At 23.6% G+C, this 21,957-nt stretch overlaps 6 protein-coding genes across 6 annotated transcripts; 2 read left to right on the forward strand and 4 right to left on the reverse strand.

Annotated features, from left to right (window-relative positions):
• Window positions 1–1,293: 1,293 nt before the first annotated feature.
• OCT59_002196 (uncharacterized protein) lies at window positions 1,294–2,765 on the reverse strand (the record flags this gene model as incomplete). The annotated part of the gene is made up of 2 exons (XM_066144333.1): window positions 1,294–1,661; window positions 2,612–2,765. 2 exons carry the CDS (start codon window positions 2,763–2,765, stop codon window positions 1,294–1,296), a joined length of 522 nt encoding a protein of 173 aa, XP_065995504.1.
• A 1,514-nt stretch (window positions 2,766–4,279) lies between these two features.
• OCT59_002197 (uncharacterized protein) lies at window positions 4,280–5,888 on the forward strand. Its single transcript, XM_025331289.2, has one exon. The coding sequence runs from the start codon at window positions 4,286–4,288 to the stop codon at window positions 5,738–5,740; it is 1,455 nt and encodes a 484-aa protein (XP_025189894.2). The 5' UTR covers window positions 4,280–4,285; the 3' UTR covers window positions 5,741–5,888.
• A 4,315-nt stretch (window positions 5,889–10,203) lies between these two features.
• OCT59_002198 (uncharacterized protein) lies at window positions 10,204–10,899 on the reverse strand (the record flags this gene model as incomplete). The annotated part of the gene is made up of 4 exons (XM_025323765.2): window positions 10,204–10,247; window positions 10,311–10,346; window positions 10,427–10,447; window positions 10,518–10,899. 4 exons carry the CDS (start codon window positions 10,897–10,899, stop codon window positions 10,204–10,206), a joined length of 483 nt encoding a protein of 160 aa, XP_025189892.2.
• Window positions 10,900–11,311: 412 nt separating this feature from the next.
• OCT59_002199 (uncharacterized protein) lies at window positions 11,312–12,010 on the reverse strand (the record flags this gene model as incomplete). Its single annotated transcript, XM_066144334.1, has 3 exons — window positions 11,312–11,316; window positions 11,702–11,861; window positions 11,951–12,010. 3 exons carry the CDS (start codon window positions 12,008–12,010, stop codon window positions 11,312–11,314), a joined length of 225 nt encoding a protein of 74 aa, XP_065995505.1.
• Window positions 12,011–13,313: 1,303 nt separating this feature from the next.
• On the reverse strand, window positions 13,314–15,153 carry OCT59_002200 (uncharacterized protein; the record flags this gene model as incomplete). Its single annotated transcript, XM_066144335.1, has 7 exons — window positions 13,314–13,357; window positions 13,421–13,456; window positions 13,537–13,557; window positions 13,629–14,457; window positions 14,529–14,548; window positions 14,843–15,002; window positions 15,094–15,153. 7 exons carry the CDS (start codon window positions 15,151–15,153, stop codon window positions 13,314–13,316), a joined length of 1,170 nt encoding a protein of 389 aa, XP_065995506.1.
• Window positions 15,154–20,112: 4,959 nt separating this feature from the next.
• On the forward strand, window positions 20,113–21,533 carry OCT59_002201 (uncharacterized protein; the record flags this gene model as incomplete). The annotated part of the gene is made up of 2 exons (XM_025331288.1): window positions 20,113–20,854; window positions 20,950–21,533. 2 exons carry the CDS (start codon window positions 20,113–20,115, stop codon window positions 21,531–21,533), a joined length of 1,326 nt encoding a protein of 441 aa, XP_025189890.1.
• Window positions 21,534–21,957: the final 424 nt, after the last annotated feature.

The raw sequence follows: 21,957 nt of genomic DNA on the forward strand, positions 1-21,957 counted from the left end.
GTAGAAAAAAAATTTATAATAATTACGTTGTTTTCACACTTTCGATTTTTATTTTTTAAGTCTCTTTCTTTTAATTCTTCTTAGTAAAAGCATTTGGATTTCTTTTAGATAAAAGTTAAAATTCTAATTGTTTTAATTTTCATAAAATTATTTTGGTTTCATATGTATTTCTTATATAGATAGCTATTTATATTAAAGATAAAAGTATGTACAATAAAAAAAAAGTTTAAATCAATTGGCTGGATAATTTAATGAGCTATACAATAATACGAATTGCCTATAAAATTATCCGATGATCGGAAATTTTTAATAAAACGTAATAAAACCTATTATTTTTAAATTAAATCATATTAAATTTTATAATTAATTGTTAATAGAAACTAGTATAGACATGAAAATTTATTTATTTCATCAAAATTAAAAAAAAACTGCTATTTACATATTTATTTAGTTTATTTGTTGATACAATACAAATAAAATTAACTATAGAGACGAAGTCCCATTGCATACAGCAAAATATAGTTACCTATCAAAAGTGTTTCCAACATTTCACAACACTCATATTATCAACATATAAATCAATTTTACTATAAGCAGGAATTATAATTACAATTGCTACTAGTTTCAACTCAAACATGTTCAACAAATTTTATATATTTGCTTCAAATTTTTAACATATTGTTCTCCACAATGGTTTATCGTTCTCTTAGTGTTTTTGCCTAATTAATTACTAATCACCATGTTCAACCAAATATCTAATTAGAGTTCCAAATTGGGTCAAGCTCAAATTAGGTACCCGAACTAAAAATCTGGGTCATGCCATAATAGATTTTTGACCTGGGTAACTTTATAATAAGATTATCATAAAATATAATGTAATTTTTTTACTTTGTTACAATTTATTATTCTATTTGTTTTTCAAATAATTTTATAAAACTTTATTTAACCATAAAAAATATATTCCAATAAAATATCATACCGTAGTAATGTTAAAGAAAATAAATAGTAAATAATAAAGAAATTTATACCCAAGATTCCTTTCATTTCTTTCATTTCTTTTATTTAATTGCTTTTATCTATAAGTGAAAAATAAATTATTAAATAATATTATTAAGTGAAAAAATAAATTATTAAAAATATTAACAAAATAAATTACGTAAAAATTTAATGTAAATAAGTACCTAGGTTTAGTTTAGTAAAATCTATTGTTTCTATTGATTCTATAATATAAAAAAAAAATTATATATATCAATAAAATATTTAAAGAATTCTTTTGTAAAGTAAATTAGGAAATTAATTACCTGAATATTCTCCAAATGAATTATCATCACCCTTGTTATCAATAGTATTTTTTGGTTCTGGAAGATTTTTAAAATCTAAAAGCCTACTTGTGTAAACTGCTTGAGGATTTGTAGTATATGAAAGAGTAGGACCAGTATATAACAATGAAGATGAAGTTAACTTCTCATTAATTTTATCTGCTTCTTCAATTTGCTTTTTGATTTCATAATCGCCCTGGTATCCACGTAATAAATTAAATAGTCCATTTGCTTTAGGTCGTTTTAAAGGATCTGCATCCCAACATTGTTTAATTATGTTTAAAATTAATTGAGGTATTTTGTAATTTGATTTTGGCCTAAGTCCTTGGCAAACACTAATAGCTAAGAATTCATCATAGCAATATCATGATAAGGAGGAAGCCCTGTACAGATTTCATATGCAATAATTCCAAATCCATAGATATCACTTTCTTGAGTATATCCTTTTCCTCTTAAAACCTCTGGTGCTACATAGGGTAATACTCCATATATTTCTTTACATTCATTTTGGGATGGTTTTACATTTGCTGGTCGACATAATCCTAAATCAATAATTGCAATATAGTGGCTCTTTTTTAATATATTACCACAGTGAAAATCACGATGAATTATCCCATATTTATGAATATGAGCGAGTCCTTGTGCAATATTTCGTAAAATACTCAACTTTTCATCCCATCTTGTTGAATTAAAACTATTATTTAAATGTTGTCTAAGCTACCATCTTTTGCATATTCCATTACCATCATAAAATTATTAGATTCTGGATCTTTAGTAATGCCAAAACATTGTGCTATATGATTTGTATATTCTAAAAAAAAAATATTATGGTTTCAATCTAAAAGAGAATCCATAATAATAATGTTTATAGTTTAACATCTATAATAGGGCAATATCTTTGAAATTATATACAAATAAGTAACTTACTTCTCTTAAAAAATCGGATGTAATATCTTGAGAATTATGTAAACATTTTAAAATAACTGGAAAATCCTCATAATCTCTACCCAAATATTTACTTCTTATCCATTTATTATTTTCAAAATCCCAACGGTCTATCCATCCATCTTTCCAAATTGCTTCATAAATAGTACCAAATCCTCCTTTTACCAAGTATTCAACATTTTCAAGTCTATCATATTCAATCCATTCTAAAACGTTCCTATTACTTATAGTTTTAAGTTGTATTTTTTGAATAAACTTGTCAACTTCATGATTTCCGCTTGTCCAATTTTTAAAATTTTGTTGAAATTTACAATGACACCAATTATGGGAGGCCTTAGGTTGCTTACATTCTTTGCATAAACCATTATATTTATAACGTAATTTTAATTCTTCATTTAATACCAGCTTGTCAATTAACAAATTTTGTTCTTCAGTTAGGTCCTTATGGTTAAAATCCAGTATTTGCTCAAATACATCATCATTGAGCATAAATTCTTCCATATTGGATTAATAAATTTTATATTTAAACAGAGTAAAAAAGATTTTTTTTTTTTTTAAAAAAAAAGGCGGGCCTTTTAAAACGTATTTAAACGTATTACAGTTGCACAGCAGCGATTGACAAAGTCATTTTTAATTTAGGCCAACACAATAAAGCGTTCAAGAAGTCAGCTGATCACAGATTATTAAAGTAAGTAATTTCCTTTTTCATAAATTCCGAGTGTAAACATTCCAAAAATATGCCTATACTAAAATAAATCATACTATGATAAAGATGATTAATAACTGTAACGTCATGATGCTACTCCTAAGTATAACGATAAAAAAAAATTAAATTTTAAAAATTGAGATTTGTAAAAAAAATATTAAATTCGTACCTCAGAACAAAAAAGGATATTCAAATTTCTTGGATCGTCAATTATTAATTAATACATTTGTTTGCATCATTATATATACGACTTTTCGCAAAAGAAACAATTTTTAAAGTTAACGTACAAAATATAGTAACACGTGCACATCATACATTGTTCGTATAACAAACGGAATCTTATTTGTTTAGTTGCTAAAACTAATTTCCGTTATGATGCGAATGATGCGAATGATGCGAAATACTCCGTTTTTTATTTTTAGAACGTCTTTTCTTTATTTACACGGGTGTTTCAATGATTGTTTCATACAAATATCTCGTTACTTTATAACAAAAAATTTTGTAAAAAAAAAATTTAATAAATATAACTTTAAAAGCAGCATATTTTAATATTTTATATTTTATGTATATTTTTGTCCGTTCCTTAAAGCGTCAAAGTTTCAAGTTTGACTTATTTAACAAATCTTTTTTTTCCCTGTTTTTTTAATTTAATTCTGCTCAACATTAACGACCGTCCTAGGAATTTGCCTTTTTTTGAAACTTGTGTTTGTGTGCTTTAAAAATTAATCATTTATTGTTTGCAATACAACAAATTGTTTATGTCTTACAAAAAGACTAAAAATTGAAAGTTAAACCAAAATTATGACGTTATTAGTTTGTATCACAATCCTGAATCGGAATAAATAAACTATAATTCGTTAGAACCATAATACGGATAATTTTACGGAAAATCATTTATTCTTATTAATTTATCAGAGCGTACCGTACCGATAAACAAATTAGAGAAGTTGAGATAATAAGAAAGCTGAATCTTTTAAAAGTATAACAAGCGAAATTACTATGTCAAATCTAAAGGTCAACGCTTATTATTGATTGTTATCATTTTTGTATACGGAATTAAGTTTGTTAATAACAAAAATTTTCGATTAACTTTTCTGAATTTTATTTAATAGCTAAGGATTTGGGCCTGCCTAAATATGAAATTTAATTTAAGCTTGTAGTATTAAATATATATATATATCAACATTATTTAAGATAGTTAGAATACACCCGGTTGGCTCGGTTACCGTAACACAACTAGCACATGATCACAAATATTTGTGCTACATTAACAATGTTAAATGTATACGTACGTTCGTATTGTCTCAATAGTCTCATGTCATTTTTTTTTTTTCGAAGAAAAAAAATGTTCAAATTAAACAGAGATATTCTTTACCTAATATTAAAAGAATTACAAGATGATAAAAAATCATTTTATAAATGTCTTTTAGTTAATAGAACTTGGAGTGAAATTATTATTCCAATATTATGGAAAAATCCTTGGAAATATTTAAAGAAAGGAAATGAAAAATTATTATTAAATGTGATTATTTCACATTTATCAGAAGAATCAAGAAATAATTTAATGTTAATTTTAAGTGGACATTATAATTATTTAAAAGGTTCATATCAAAAACCTTTATTCGATTATATTAGTTTTTGTAAACATTTAAATTTAAATGAAATTAAAAGAATAATTGATGTTATTCCGGATAAAATATATGAAATTTCAATTATTAGAAATGAAATATTAAAACTTTTTATTAATGAAAATAGAGTTTTTACACATCTTTATATACCTCATCAATTTGATTATCAAATACATCTTATCCCTGGAGCCAAAGTTTGTCTGTCAGAACTTCAATTACTTCGTTGTCATACTACAATAGATGACAAGATTTTAACTGGATTATCAGAAATATGTAAATCAATTAAAAAATTGGAACTTTTTATTGGATGGTCTAATAATAAGTATGGGATTGTTAAATTAATTGAAAATCAAAAAAAATTATTTGATATTCGTCTAAATTATTATTATTCAAGAGCTAATGAATCATTTTTTGAAGTTCTTGAAAATTCATTAATTAAATATTCAAATAATATACAAAGTTTTAAGTTAACTAAACAACCTATAACAAATATTCTTTCGTCTTTTGTAAATTTAAAAAGATTAGAATTACATGATGGTTTTCATTATATGCCATGGAATTGTTTGGAGAATTTATCTTTACCTTTCTTACAAGTATTAAGAGCTATAGGAATTCCAGTTAAAGTTTTAATAAGTCTAATTGAAAATACAAGTGGTCATCTTATTGAAATAAAAATTGATGATACAATTTATAGTGGAATTAATAATGCAATGCTTATTCAGGCTATATATAAAAATTGTCCAAATTTAAGTTATCTTAAATTATTAATTAAAATATCAAATAAATTAGAATTTGAAAAATTATTAATTAATTGTCAATATTTAAATGGATTATTCTTAATTTTAGAAAGTTATAATGATCAAAGTAATATTTATGATGGTTTATTAAAGATTTTGGCTAAATCATCACCAACTAATTTATTTAAATTTAAATTTAAATTTTGTTATAATCATAATTTTAAATCAGATTCTTTAAAATTATTTTTTGATGATTGGAAAGGAAGACATCCTATGTTATTACAATTTGCATTAAATGATGATTATGATGATTTAATAGAAAAATATAAAGCAGAAGGAATAATTAAAAGATATGATAATAAGGCTTCTTATGATGATTTTGAATGGATCGAAAAGAGAGTTTAAATCTATCATCATAAGGTAGGAATACAATTATTGAATCAATTTATTAGTAGAAATTTATATTTGAGCACGAAATACTAATAATACCATAGGAAGTACTAGGAAGGAAATTTTTATTATTTAGTTGTTTTTAAATTTGTAAATGAAACTCTTTATCTTTCTTTAATAAATTACTCATTTTATATTATGCGTTAAAAATTATATTTTGTATTTTTCATATCATGAAATATAAAGTTGTGAATTTTAAAAAAGTGTTATTGTGTACCGTGCAGGCGTGCACCCATAAAATAAATAGTCCTAATATTCAATTCATGGTTAATCAGAAAATTCTAATGAATTCTATATATATGGTTGTAAACTACTGGCAATTTATGTATAAATTAATAAGTCATAAATAGATATCTAACATATGTTAAATTTGTTTCATTTAAAATTTTTTTTTGCAAATTTTTATTTTATGGCAGAGTAGCACTTAATTTCAGTACAAGCTACTTAATTTACAAAACTGGAAAACATAAAAAAAAGATACAATAGGGAAAAAGAAAAATCTACACTAAAACAATATAAAAGATATTATTAAACCTACAGTCTATACAGTATATTTCTTTAAGCCTCACAGTGAAACCATCTTTCTAACCAAGTTCTGGATTTTGTAGCATCCTTTACAAAAGACTAAGTGGCCTATGTTAGCCAGTAAAAGTGAGAGGATGGTTAAGTAATACTATATGGCTATGGAAGGCCCAACTGCCACTATGTAAAATATATGAAGAGGTTCCTTTTATCCATCAATCTGGATTAAAAACAATATCCATAGACTTCTCTAGATGGTCGATGAAGGTATCTTCAGTAGAATTTGCTTGTTATCTAGGTAATAGTTTTTGTTCATCTTCTTCTTCCTTCTAATTTCTTTAGACATTTGATTATACCTGCTGTTGTTTTTCCCATACAATTAATGTACTATTGTGTGAGATTCCAAATATTTTCAATTATTTCTTTAGTAAATGTGTTTTAACTGATTGTCTTTTAACTATTGTAAAGATAAAGTCAAATTATTAGCACGGGATGAATCCGTATAATAGTAAATAATAAGATTGTGGAATTTAAGATGTAGTTGCATTAGAATTTCAATTAGACATTGATAGTTGACGTAGGAAAATCATTTTTCGTTTAAAAATAATCAAGTAAAAAAAACAATTCAATAAGCGATAATTTAATTTGACATTACGTTACATACTGCTGTATATTAAATCTGACAGTTAATATTCTGGGTAGTTTAAAGATAAATTTAATTTGCTATAAACGAACAATTAATGGCTAACCAATTTATAATTTATTTTTATTAAACCAAAATATTAAAATATTACATACAAAACCCATAAATAATAACTAGTATAAAAGAAATAACTTAATAACACAATTTTAATTAAACTAAATTCTTTTGATTCTCATGAAAAAAAAATCATTCAGTATTATTTTCTTCATCTTGATTAATTTCAAGAAGATCTACAAAATAAGCAAATTAATAAGTATTAACAAAATAAAGAACTAAAGAATAAATATCTTACCTAATTCGTCTAATTGACAATCAAAACATTCTGAATCTATGAATTAATTAACATAATATTAAAACGATATAAAGATTTATTAATTATATTGATTGCCAATAGAAATAATTACTTACGTAATGTTGTTTTAGTAATGTCAATTAAAAAATAAAGTAATCAGTAATGCAATGTAAAATTTTTTTTTGGTTACCAAAGTAAAGTTAAATTACCTGAATTTACTGGTTCTGGAAGATTTTTGAAATTTAAAAGTCTACTAGTATAGATTGCTTGTGGATGTGTTTGAATGTTATTAGACCTTTTTTCACTTGTTCTGTTTAATTTAATCTTATCATTATATCCATTTACTTGAGATTCAGTATCACTATCTTCATACCTATCATTATATTTATTTATTAATGTCTGATACAATTCTTTAGCAGTTGGTCTATTTTCTGCTTTAGCATCCCAACAATTTGTAATCAAATCTGCAAGTAATTTTGGTGTATATTCAAAAATATTTGGTCTAAGTCCTTTACATATTTTAATAGCTAAAGCATGATTATGAGGAATATTATTATAAGGAGTTTCTTCAGATATATATTCATTCATCATTATTCCAAATGAATAAATATCAGATGCTTTTGTATATTGATATCCACGTAATACTTCTGGTGCCATATAAGGTAATACTCCATAAATTCCTTCTTGTTTAACTGATTGATTTTCATTATTTGCTGGTTGGCACATTCCTAAATCACTTATATATGGAAAATTATCATTGTAATATAATATATTGCCTGAATGAATATCTTTATGAATTCTTCCAGCATTATGAATATCTAGAAGTCCTCTTGCAATTTGACTTAATTTATCAATTTTTGAATAATAATCTGATTCATGATTCATATAATAATTTCTCAAATTTCCATCTTTACAATATTCTAATACCATCATATAATCTTTGGTATTTGGATCTTGAGTTATTCCGTAACATTGAATAACATCAAGAAGATAAATCTGAAGATGAATTTTAATCTAATAAAACATTGAAAGGAATTAATAAAAATAATATTAAGTAAATAAGTTACATTACTTATTTTTAATTACCTCATTTAGAAATTCTGTACTTATACAAGATGAATTATCCAAACTTTTTAATGCAACTTTTGTATCACTAATCCTATACCATTTTTGATTTTCAATATCCCAATGATAAATATATCCTTCAGGCCATTCAGCCGAATAAATTTTACCAAATCCACCTCTGGTAATATAAGTAACATCTTTAAAATTTTCAAAAGGTATCCATTCTAGATATTTTTTATAGTATACAGCATTAAGTTGTGATTGTTGTATAAATTCATCAATATCTTTATTTCCACTAGTCCAATTTTTAAAGTTATCCTTAAATCTTTTAGTATTACAAGGTTGACACCAATATTCTCCTGTGCCAGGTTCATTACAATCTCCACATATTCCATATACTTGTTTTCTTTTTTCTAAATCTTCCACATAAACTACTTTATCATCTATCTCTTCTGCTGATTCAGTAGTTGAACCAATAGTGGAAACTGTAACATGTTTCTTTTAAAATAAATGATTAAAAGAAAACATTATTATTAAATTAAAAATAATATTATTATATGATAAACCGATTGTTTTACCTGATATTTATAAAAAACAACAGACTTCCATAAACTTCTTTTATTTTCTTTATGATCCATTGTTGATAATTCCAATGCTAAATTAATTTGGATTGTATATATGTAGATTACAATTTACTTAGTAAATTCAAAGATAATGATTTTTTTTTAACTGGTTAACTTAAAACTTTATTAGTAAATTCAAAGCTAACGTTAACCATAGTGAAATGTAATTTTTTTTTAAAAAAATTACAGAATTTGGATAAATTTATTCAACAAATAGTAACCCTTATACTGCATGTGTAACATTTAAAAATTTGATATAAAAATTCTATTTATAGTAACTTGATGATAAAAACAACTTGTTATGCTATTGATCGGCATAAAAGAAAAAAGGAAATTTCAATAAACGATCAAAATTGAATGAAACCAAATAAAAATAATTTCAGCCACTGTAACTTTGTTGCGTGTAACAGAATTAATATAGTTTAAATCAATATAACAATCAATATTTATGTTAATAATAATAATAAATCAACTTTAAAAATACTAAAAAATAAAATATTTTTTTAAATTTTCCAGTCAAATAAATTTATTTATCATTAAAATATATGTAATCCTAAAACACTAGTTTGATTAGACTCAAATCCATAGAAAAACATTTCATTCAAATTCATTTAGAAATTACAAGTTTTTTCAAGTAAATTTTACAATGTATAACTAAAATAATTCCAAAATGATATCTTTATTAAGATAGATTTTTAAAATTTAAATTTCATAAACTGTAATAAATTGTCATTTTCAGCAGAAATATTGGCAAATCCGAAATGACATATTTATCAGTATATCCAGTTCATAAATGGTCAATAGTCAAATTATCACTTTGTACTTGTTCATTTTAGTATTATCGATTTAACTTTATCATTTTATCCTTCATTTTTATGTTTCAACAATTAAAATCTTTTAAAACATTTTTGGTAAAAATTTCAAAATTATTTTTCTAAAAATAATCAAGTAAAAAAAGTAATAATAAATTTATTCAATAAGTGATAATTTAATTTGACATTACATTACATTTTGCATGTTGAATCTGACAATTAATATTCTGGGTAGTTTAAGGACAAAATTAATTTGCCATAAACGAACAATCAATAGCTAACCAATTCATGATTTATTTTTATTAAACCAAAATGCTACATACAAAACCATAAATAATAACTAATATAAAAGAAATAGTTCAATAATATAATTTTAATTAAACTGATTCTCATGAAAAAAATCATTCAATATTATTTTCTTCATCTAGATTAATTTCATCAAGATCTACAAAATAAGCCAAATTAATAAGTATTACCAAAATAAAGAACTAAAGAATAAATATCTTACCTAATTCATCTAATTGACAATCAAAACATTCTGAGTCTATAAATTAATTAACATAATATTAAAACAATATAAAGATTTATTAATTATATTAATTGCCAATAGAAAAAATTACTTACGTAATGTTGTTTTAGTAATGTCTATTAAAAAATAAAGTTATTAGTAATGTAAACATTTATTGGTTACCAAAGTAAAGTTAAATTAAATTACCTGAATTTACTGGTTCTGGAAGATTTTTGAAATTTAAAAGTCTACTAGTATAGATTGCTTGTGGATGTGTTTGAATGTTATTGGATCTTTTTTCACTTGTTCTGTTTAATTTAATCTTATCATTATATTCATTTACTTGAGATTCAGTATCACTATCTTCATACCTATCATTATATTTATTTATTAATGTTTGATACAATTCTTTAGCAGTTGGTCTATTTTCTGCTTTAGCATCCCAACATTTAGTAATCAAATCTGCAAGTAATTTTGGTGTATATTTAAAAATATTAGGTCTAAGTCCTTTACATATTTTAATAGCTAAAGCATGATTATGGGGAATATTATTATAAGGAGTTTCTTCAGATATATATTCATTCATCATTATTCCAAATGAATAAATATCAGATGCTTTTGTATATTGATATCCACGTAAAACTTCTGGTGCCATATAAGGTAATACTCCATAAATTCCTTCTTGTTTGACTGATTGCTTTTCATTATTTGCTGGTTGGCACATTCCTAAATCACTTATATATGGATAAGTTTTATATAATATATTGCCTGAATGAAAATCTTTATGAATTTTTCCAGCATTATGAATATCTAGAAGTCCTCTTGCAATTTGACTTAAATTATCAATTTTTGAATAATAATCTGATTCATGATTCATATAATAATTTCTCAAATTTCCATCTTCACAATATTCTAATACCATCATATAATCTTTGGTATTTGGATCTTGAGTTATTCCATAACATTGAATAATATCAAGAAGATAAATCTGAAGATGAGTTTTAATCTAATAAAACATTGAAAGGAATTAATAAAAATAATATTAAGTAAATAAGTTACATTTCTTATTTTAATTACCTCATTTAAAAATTCTGTACCTATACAAGATGAATCATACAAACTTTTTAATGCAACTTTTTTGCCATACCTACTCCATGTTTGATTTTCAATATCCCAAGAATAAGTATATCCTTCAGGCCATTCAGCTGAGTAGATTTTACCAAATCCACCTCTGGTAATATAGGTAATATATTTAAAATTTTCAAAAGGTATCCATTCAAGATAATTTCTATTGTGCACAGCATTAATTTGTGATTGTTGTATAAATTCATCAATATCTTTATTTCCACTAGTCCAATTTTTAAAGTTATCCTTAAATCTTTTAGCATTACAAGGTTGACACCATTTTTCTCCTGTGCCAGGTTCATTACATTCTCCACATATTCCATATACTTGTTTTCTTTTTTCTAAATCTTCCATATAAACTATTTTATCATCTATCTCTTCTGCTGATTCAGTAGTTGAACCAATAGTAGAAATTGTAACATGTCTCTTTTAAAATAAATGATTAAAAAAAACATTATTATTCAAATTAAAAATAAATAATGTTATATTATTAATGATAAAACAAATTGTTTTACCTGATATTCATCATAATCGAAAGACTTCCATAAACTTCTTTTATTTTCTTTAGGATCCATTTTTAATAATTCCAATGCTAAATTAATTTGGATTGTATATATGTAGATTTACAATTTACTTAGTAAATTCAAAGATAATATTTTTTTTTTAACTGGTTAACTTAAAAACTTTATTAGTAAATTCAAAGATAACGTTATTCATATAATAAAGTGAAATGTAAAAAAATTTTTTTAAAATTACGGAATTCGAATAAATTTATACAGCATGTGTAACATTTAAAAGTTTGATACAAAAATTCTATTTATAGTAACCTGATAATAAAAATAAAATACCTTGTTACGCTATTGATCGGCATAAAAGAAAAAGGAAATTTTCAATAAACAATACAATTGAATGAAACCAAATAAAAATAATTTCAGCCACTGTAACCTTGTTGCGTTGCAACAGGATTAATGCAATAATCAATATTTAGGTTAATAATAATAATTCAACTTTTAAAAAGAAATTTTCTAACTATCATTAGGGGTGATGATCACCGGTGACTGAAATTATGATGATCGACCAGCATTAAAAAAATATAGTGCCGGTAAAAATTGATAATTCTGGATCACCCCCAGTAAAGATCTTTTATGTTTTTGTAAAATTTCCAGTCAAAATAAATTTATTTATCATTAAAAAATATGTAATCCTAAAATATTACTATACTAGTTTGATTAGACTCAAATTCATTTCATTCAAATATTTAGAAATTACAAGTTTTTTCAAGTAAATTTTACAATGCGTAACTAAAGTAATTTTACAATGATATCTTTATTAAGACAGATTTTAATGTAAATTTCATAAACTGTAATAAATTGTTATTTTCAGCAGAAACTGAATGTTGGCAAATCCGAAATTATATATTTCTTTAACTTTTATCAGTATATCCAGTTCATAAATAGTCAATAGTCAAATTATCACTTTGTACTTGTTCATTTTGATTCAACTTTATCATTTGATTCTTCATTTTTATTTTTCAACAATTAAAATCTTTTAAACTATTTTTGTAAAAAATTTCAAAATCTTTTCGTTTAAAAATAATCAAGTAAAAAAAAATAATAAATTTATTCAATAAGTGATAATTTAATTTGGCATTACATGATTACATACTGCATATTAAATCTGTCAATTAATATTCTGGGTAGTTTAAAGATAAAATTAATTTGCCATAAACGAACAATCAATAGCTAACCAATTTATAATTTATTTTTATTAAACCAAAATATTACATACAAAAACCCATAAATAATAACCAGTATAAAAAAAATAATTTAATAATATAATTTTAATTAACCTAAATTCTTTGATTCTCGTAAAAAAAAATCATTCAGTATTATTTTCTTCATCTTGATTAATTTCATCAAGATCTACAAAATAAGCCAAATTAATAAGTATTACCAAAATAAAGAACTAAAGAATAAATATCTTACCTAATTCATCTAATTGACAATCAAAACATTCTGAGTCTATAAATTAATTAACATGATATTAAAACAATATAAAGATTTATTAATTATATTGATTGCCAATAGAAAAAATTACTTACGTAATGTTGTTTTAGTAATGTCTGTTCAAAAATAAAGTTATTAGTAATGTAAACATTTTTTTGGCAACCAAAGTAAAGTTAAATTAAATTACCTGAATTTACTGGTTCTGGAAGATTTTTGAAATTTAAAAGTCTACTAGTATAGATTGCTTGTGGATGTGTTTGAATGTTATTAGATCTTTTTTCACTTGTTCTGTTTAATTTAATCTTATCATTATATTCATATATTTGAGATCCAGTATCACTATCTTCATTTACTTGAGATTCAGTATCACTATCTTCATTCTTACATTTATACCATTTATTTAATGTTTGATACAATTCTTTAGCAGTTGGTCTATTTTCTGCTTTAGCATCCCAACAATTTGTAATCAAATCTGCAAGTAATTTTGGTGTATATTTAAAAATATTTGGTCTAAGTCCTTTACATATTTTAATAGCTAAAGCATGATTATGAGAAATATTATTATAAGGAGTTTCTTCAGATATATATTCATTCATCATTATTCCAAATGAATAAATATCAGATGCTTTTGTATATTGATATCCACGTAAAACTTCTGGTGCCATATAAGGTAATACTCCATAAATTCCTTCTTGTTTGACTGATTGCTTTTCATTATTTGCTGGTTGGCACATTCCTAAATCACTTATAAATGGATCAACTTTATATAATATATTGCCTGAATGAAAATCTTTATGAATTTTTCCAGTATTATGAATATCTAGAAGTCCTCTTGCAATTTGACTTAAATTATCAATTTTTGAATAATAATCTGATTCATGATTCATATAATAATTTCTCAAATTTCCATCTTCACAATATTCTAAAACCATCATATAATCTTTGGTATTTGGATCTTGAGTTATTCCATAACATTGAATAACATCAAGAAGATAAATCTGAAGATGAGTTTTAATCTAATAAAACATTGAAAGAGAATTAATAAAAATAATATTAAGTAAATAAGTTACATTTCTTATTTAATTACCTCATTTAAAAATTCTGTACCTATACAAGATGAATCATACAAACTTTTTAATGCAACTTTTTTGCCATACCTACTCCATGTTTGATTTTCAATATCCCAAGAATAAGTATATCCTTCAGGCCATTCAGCTGAGTAGATTTTACCAAATCCACCTCTGGTAATATAGGTAATATATTTAAAATTTTCAAAAGGTATCCATTCAAGATAATTTCTATGGTGCACAGCATTAATTTGTGATTGTTGTATAAATTCATCAATATCTTTATTTCCACTAGTCCAATTTTTAAAGTTATCCTTAAATCTTTTAGCATTACAAGGTTGACACCATTCTTTTCCTGTGCCAGGTTCATTACATTCTCCACATATTCCATATACTTGTTTTCTTTTTTCTAAATCTTCCATATAAACTATTTTATCATCTATCTCTTCTGCTGATTCAGTAGTTGAACCAATGGTAGAAATTGTAACATGTCCCTTTTAAAATAAATGATTAAAAAAAAAACATTATTATTCAAATTAAAAATAAATAATGTTATATTATTAATGATAAAACGAATTGTTTTACCTGATATTTATCAATATCAACATCCTTCCATAAATTTCTTTTATTTTCTTTAGGATCCATTTTTGATAATTCCAATGCTAAATTAATTTGGATTGTATATATGTAGATTACAATTTACTTAGTAAATTCAAAGATAATATTTTTTTTTAACTGGTTAACTTAAAAACTTTATTAGTAAATTCAAAGATAACGTTAACCATATAATAAAGTGAAATGTAAAAATTTTTTTTTAAAATTACGGAATTCGAATAGATTTAATATACAGCATGTGTAACATTTAAAAGTTTTGTACAAAAATTCTATTTATAGTAACCTGATGATAAAAATAAAATAACTTGTTACGCTATTGATCGGCATAAAAGAAAAAGGAAATTTTCAATAAACAATACAATTGAATGAAACCAAATAAAAATAATTTCAGCCACTGTAACTTTGTTGCGTTGCAACAGAATTAATATAGTTTAAATCAATATAACAATCAATATTTAGATTAGTATTCATTATAAATAAATAAATACAGAATAAAAAAAGACTCAAGAAGTAAATAAAAAAAAATGAATAATAATAAAAAAAAAATCAACTTTAAAAAAACAGAAAAATAAAATATTTTTTTTAAAAAAAAATTGAAACCAATTAAAAAAAAAAAATTGAAAAATAAAAAACCAATTTTTCTTCGGTTTGAAAACAACGAAAAAAAAAATTATTATATTTCGGTCTATAAGAACCGAAAAAAAAGTATTAATTGCCAGTCTATAAGAACTGAAAAAAAAATATAAAAAAAAGTAAAAAAAAGCCTATTATACTTTAACCGGATAGCTTTGATGGCGTTATCTGCTTCGGCAAATTGCACACCCCTCATTATAAAAAATATCCGATCAAATTCATTAGATTTGTGCAAATGACCATTTTAACTATGATAAATATGGAATAAATTGGCATCACGCATTTCACGTTGCACAATTAAAATGGGGTAATCTAAACATCAATTTTTTATGTAGATGTCAATCATCCAAGACGGATTTTCTCAATGAAGTAAAATTAGTAAAAATCATAAAATTTCGCATAATTACACCAAAAATAATTTAAACCATTTCTCGGTTTTTCTATTACTTCAATAAAATTAATTAACCAAAAATTATTAAAGACTATTAATTTCATTGTTTTCATAATTATGTAAACACTTAATTATGCTATATAAACTTCAATAATAATCCTATTTTTGCTTAATCTCGGCAGGAGGGTTGTAGGACTACATAGGAAGTATATTATTCTCTAATTTACTATTTGATTAGATATTTTCATTATATATTTTACTATTTGATTAGATATTTTCATTATATATAACTGATAAGTTCCTCCGTTGTATTTTTACAGTGCAGTGACCTATGTATTTTCTTTGAAATTATATTGCTTTCTATATCCTTGTCTAATAAAATAAAATTAAAATTAAATGAAGTCATTTTTCTTTACCAAAATGGTTTGAAAATGTTATAATATATATATTAAATTAAAAAATTTTGCCTTACGGTGTTGTATTTATATTGGTTAATGTCACGAGGAATTGTGTAACAACGTCTGATCAAATTTTAGATCGATAAATTTAATTAGTTTAAAGAATATCTAATTTCCGAAATGGGTAGTTGCTAGTAAATATCTATTTTTTTTTAATAAATAATATCAAGTATTTGTGTAATTCATTCAGTTGTTGAACAAGAAAGCGAAGCATGAATGTTTCCTATAATTAATTAATCATAGTAAAATACTGAGAAATAAAATTTTGAGTCAACTTTTTTTATTACGAAAAGAAAAAAAGAATAAATTAAAAATGTTAAGTGATTTCAAAGATATGCATTTCAAATATTCGCCATGTGTTTCATCAATACTAAAATAGTATAGTATAATCAATTTTGAAAAATTCTTTTAGGGTCGACCAAAAAGAATTTATATAAAAGACATTCTTTTTCATGACTTATTGCAATTTACACTAAATTATAATGGATGACGTAAGTTTCAGCAGCGTTCCAGACATATATCATTGGAATTATCATTTGATAATTTTTATATTATAAAATTTCCTCGTATTGGTGCAGTTATAATTTCATTTTTTAGGTTTCTTTTAAACCTTAATTAATTTTTAGAACGAACCAACGCTTGTGCCTCATACAATTTTTAATTCTCGGATGTGCGTATAATTACTGTATTCGAGAAGTTCATTGAATGAAGTGTTTATAAATCATAAAAGACTTTGAAATGACACTATCCGAGATTATTTAGGCAAATGTGATCATTCATAAAAATTTGTTTAATCTGAACTTTTATTGCAATTTCTTCCTTTCAATATAATCTTTGAGAATATTGGTAAATTTGATAAAGTAGCTCATCTTAATACAAAGCTCGCTAGAGAAGAAATTTCTGGTAAAATGGATTATTACACTCTAATAATAACAAATAATAACGTTATTTTAAAAATCTTTTTTTTAAAAAAAAAATTTAACAATTACAATAATATTGTAAAAGAAATTTTATATAAGGTAAATAATAATAATAATTTATAATAAATAAAAATATCAATATTTATTAAATTCATATATGTTAATTTATTAATTTTTATCATAAAGTAATTTTGTTCTTACGATCGTTTTTAAATTCATTGGCTTTAATTCCTTAAACAGAATTTGAATAACTTCAACTGAAATATTACCGTCTCATTAAATAATGTCTAAGTGACCGTCTATGATTTAAATTCTTATGATTTAAAATCGTGACATGTTGAATTCAGCAGTTAGGAACATTCAATACGTATCAAAAATATATACTGTATACAAATATACTGTTTATATATTTCTTGGGTTGATCTGACCCTTTTGCTCATTCGATTTGGAATTCAAGATGTAAAATTCCGATAAACAAAATAAAATTCTATGAACGTCCAAATTGATAATATAGAATATTTAAAGTTAATCATCACAACGCTCATGTATATCGATGTACATTACATTTATAATTCATTTTCTTTTTTTGTAATTGATATAATCATTGTTAATTCAATGAAGAAATTACAATATCACAAAATTTCCGGAATTCAAAACAGGTAAGTTTAAAAAAGTTTACTTATTTATTTTCAGAATGTTCTTGATACACATTGTAAGTAAAATTCATCTTTTAGAAAAAGAGAAAGAATTTATAAAGAAATAAATGTTTCTTTTATTGGTTTGCCACGAACTCCAAGAGAAAGTAAAGAAATATTTGATAAATTTATTAACATTGAAAGAAATTCGGAAACGACGCAGCGATCGTAAATTCAAATATTACTGGTTTGAAGTACAAAAGTACTATAAGGGAATCACCGGAAACCTTAATGTGATAACCGATCTTTTTATTCCAAACGATTTCCATATGTATTTTATACAGTATACTTTTTTTGTCTATGTATTTAAGTTATGATTTGTTTTTCATCTAAATTCTTATATTGTTAAAGGTTTGAATGTCATTTTATTCTATTGAGCCGTCTATCAATAAAATTATTAAATTGCTCCATCGAATATTATCTACAAAATAAGAGAAAAAAATCTCGAGACGTTCTTTGGTACTTTCATAGAATTTTTTGTTTCTTTTACTTTATAAATGAATTAAATCAAATGAATAAACAAGTTAAAAAAACAAATTTTGCATTTCGGCTAGTTAGCGCGAAAAGACGAAAAGTGTCGACCATTATCACGTGACTTCTACTACTACTTTGCTAGGGTTTAAAAATTAATCTTTTTGATTTTTGAACTAATGATAGTATCATGATTACAATAATCCGTGAAATAAATGTGAAAAAAAAAATAATCCATATTATGATATTAACTAGAAAAGTCGTATAAATGACAATTTTTAAAATACAAAATAAATACAATCCCGTTTAAGAAGAACAAGATTTTAATGATAATGTCATAAATCATGTTTTTTAAAATGCCATAATCCGGTTTGGTTTCGTGACGATCTACAGTATTACTATCATAGTATTAATATGATAATATGATATAAAAAGAAAATAGTCAATATGAAAAAATTTAGTTATTTTATTTTTTAAAATACTTCTTTTTATTTTATTTTATTTTTTAAAAATTTTTTTTTAAAAAATAAAATAAAATGAAAGATTTATTCTGAAACGCAAATATGCATTAAAGATCCTAAAAAATAGAATATTTTTATTTGTATACATACATATATATATATATATTTTTAATAATTCATTATTTGAAACCTTGAATCTGTTATAATCAAGTGAATCAAGCAAAATTGGCTATCTTACCTAAAGAATTTGTCATGAAACTTTTTCATGTAGTAAATCTAATGATCTATTAAACAACATATTATTATAATAACGAAAAAAAATATATAAATATTTTCATTAAATACATTAAATACGCCTACAATAATCACACTGTTTCACTGCATTCTTTTTTGCGTAATTATTTAGCCTAGAACCAAAACGCGAAAAAGGAGATGCCACGTGATGGTCACAGGAAAGATCATGTTACCAAGAATCTGCACATTATAAATTATAATATCTGCAGTAATAATCTAATGTTACAGTAATTGAATAAAAGGAATCCACAAATAGGAGCATCATATAATAGAACAACTACGTTTAGAATATTGAATGAACCAAATTGTATCAAACTACGAGTATCTTTAAATCAAAATTTAAGTTATTACGTGATAATATAAATAACGAAGCCACATGACTAATGGCAAAACGACCCTAAAATAGGTAACAAGAGATCGGCACTCAATCTCTTCAGGACCAGAATTACGTAATGCCGCCTGGAATTATCCAAAAAAGAAAGATCTACATATTATTTTGATTCATTTCTGTTATTGTTACAATGTATTGTTCAAGGCCCCATGGCAAATATCTGCCGATATTTGTATTACATCAAAATAATCTCGTACAACAGGCTACAGAAGAATTAATAATAAATAATCATGCAATTCGGGCTTCAAAAAAAAAAAAAAGAAAGAAAAAAAAAAATGGCCAAACTAAATAGGGATGTTCTTTATTTAATATCAAAAGAATTGCAAGATAATAAAAAAACTCTTAATTCATGCCTTTTAGTTAATAAAACTTGGAGTGAAATTTTTATTCCAACATTATGGAAAAATCCTTGGAAAGATTTAGTGAGGGAAAATGAAATATTACTATTCGATATAATTATTTCACATTTATCAAATGATTTAAGAGATAATTTAATTCAATACTTTAATTTTTTGAAAAGTTCATATCAAAAACCCTTATTTGATTATATTAGTTTTTGTAAACATTTAAATTTGATTGTTATTGAAAGAATAATTAATACTATTATAGATAAAAAATATGGAATTCCAATTGTTGAAAGTGTAATTTTAAATCTTTTTATTAAAGAAAATAGAAAATTTACACACCTTTATATACCTCATCGATTTGATCATCAAATACATCTTATTCCTGATGCAAAATGCTGCTTTTTAGAACTTCAATTCCTTTGTTGTCATACTACAATAGATGATAATATTTTAAATGGATTAACAGAAATATGTAAATCAATCAAAGAATTGGAACTTTTTATTGGATGGACTAATAATAAGTATGGAATTATTAAATTAATCGAAAATCAAAAAGAATTATCTGATATTCGTTTAAATTATTATTATTCAAGTAATAATGAATCATTTTTTAAGATTCTTATAACTTCATTAATAAAATTTTCAAATAATATACAATATTTTACTTCAAGTAAGCAGCCACCTTTTACGAATTTTCTTACATTTTAAAAAAGTAATTTGAATTATGAAATATTTATATTAATATATATTTATAAAATTCTTTAGAAAGTTTATCCTTACCTTTCTTTCAAGTTTTTGGAGCTGTAGAAATTTCAGCCAAATCTTTAACAAGTTTAATTGAAAATACAAGTGGAAATCTTATTGAAATAAAAATTGGTGATACAGCTTATAACGGATTTTTTAATAAAAGAATTATTCAGGCTATATACTTAAATTGTCCAAATTTAAGATATCTTAAATTATTTGTTGAAAATAATAATATATTAGAATTTGAAAAATTATTAATTAATTGTAAATATTTAAATGGATTATTTATTCTTTTTGATAATCAAAAAATATTTGATAATCAAGATAATAGTCATAATGATTTATTTAATATTTTAATTAAATCATCACCAATTAATTTATTTAAATTTAAATTATGGTTTACTTCTAATATTAAATCAGATTCTTTAAAATTATTTTTTGATAATTGGAAAGGAAAACATCCTATGTTATTACAATTATCATTAAGAGATTATAATGATAATTATAATTTAGCAGGAATTTATAAGGCAAAAGGAATAATTAAAAGATATGATAATGAAGCTTATTATGAAGATTTTGAATGGATTAAAAAAAAAGTTTAATCAAAAAATTTATATTGTAAGGTAGGAATTTGTGTTATATACGGTATATGTTATTATCGATCGAATCAATTTCTAACGAAAATAATCTATTAATTTATTATATTTTAAATGATATATAATTAATAATGTCCATATATAGGGATTTTTAACATATTTTAATATTCTTATTAATAAAATTTTGGTAAAAAAAAATTGAAATAATAATTGATAACTTTTTAATTTTTATAATATGAAAATCATAAGCGTCATAAGTTGGCGTGACAAGAGGTTTTTATTAGATATAGACAGACTGGGCGGCGTGACAAGAGGTCCAAAAAATAGTTAAAAAAACACTAGAAATTCTGATTTCACGTGATAGTTAATCTCGAGCAAACGGTACTACTGTAATTTTTTGAAAAATTCAAAAAATAAAAATATTAGGAAT

This window comes from Rhizophagus irregularis, chromosome 10, assembly GCF_026210795.1.
Source record: "Rhizophagus irregularis chromosome 10, complete sequence".
Classification (NCBI taxonomy): domain Eukaryota; kingdom Fungi; phylum Glomeromycota; class Glomeromycetes; order Glomerales; family Glomeraceae; genus Rhizophagus; species Rhizophagus irregularis.

Coding starts and splice junctions, on each gene's coding strand:
- OCT59_002197 (XM_025331289.2), top strand. CDS start 4,286: ATGTCATTTTTTTTTTTTCGAAGAAAAAAAATGTTCAAATTAAACAGA.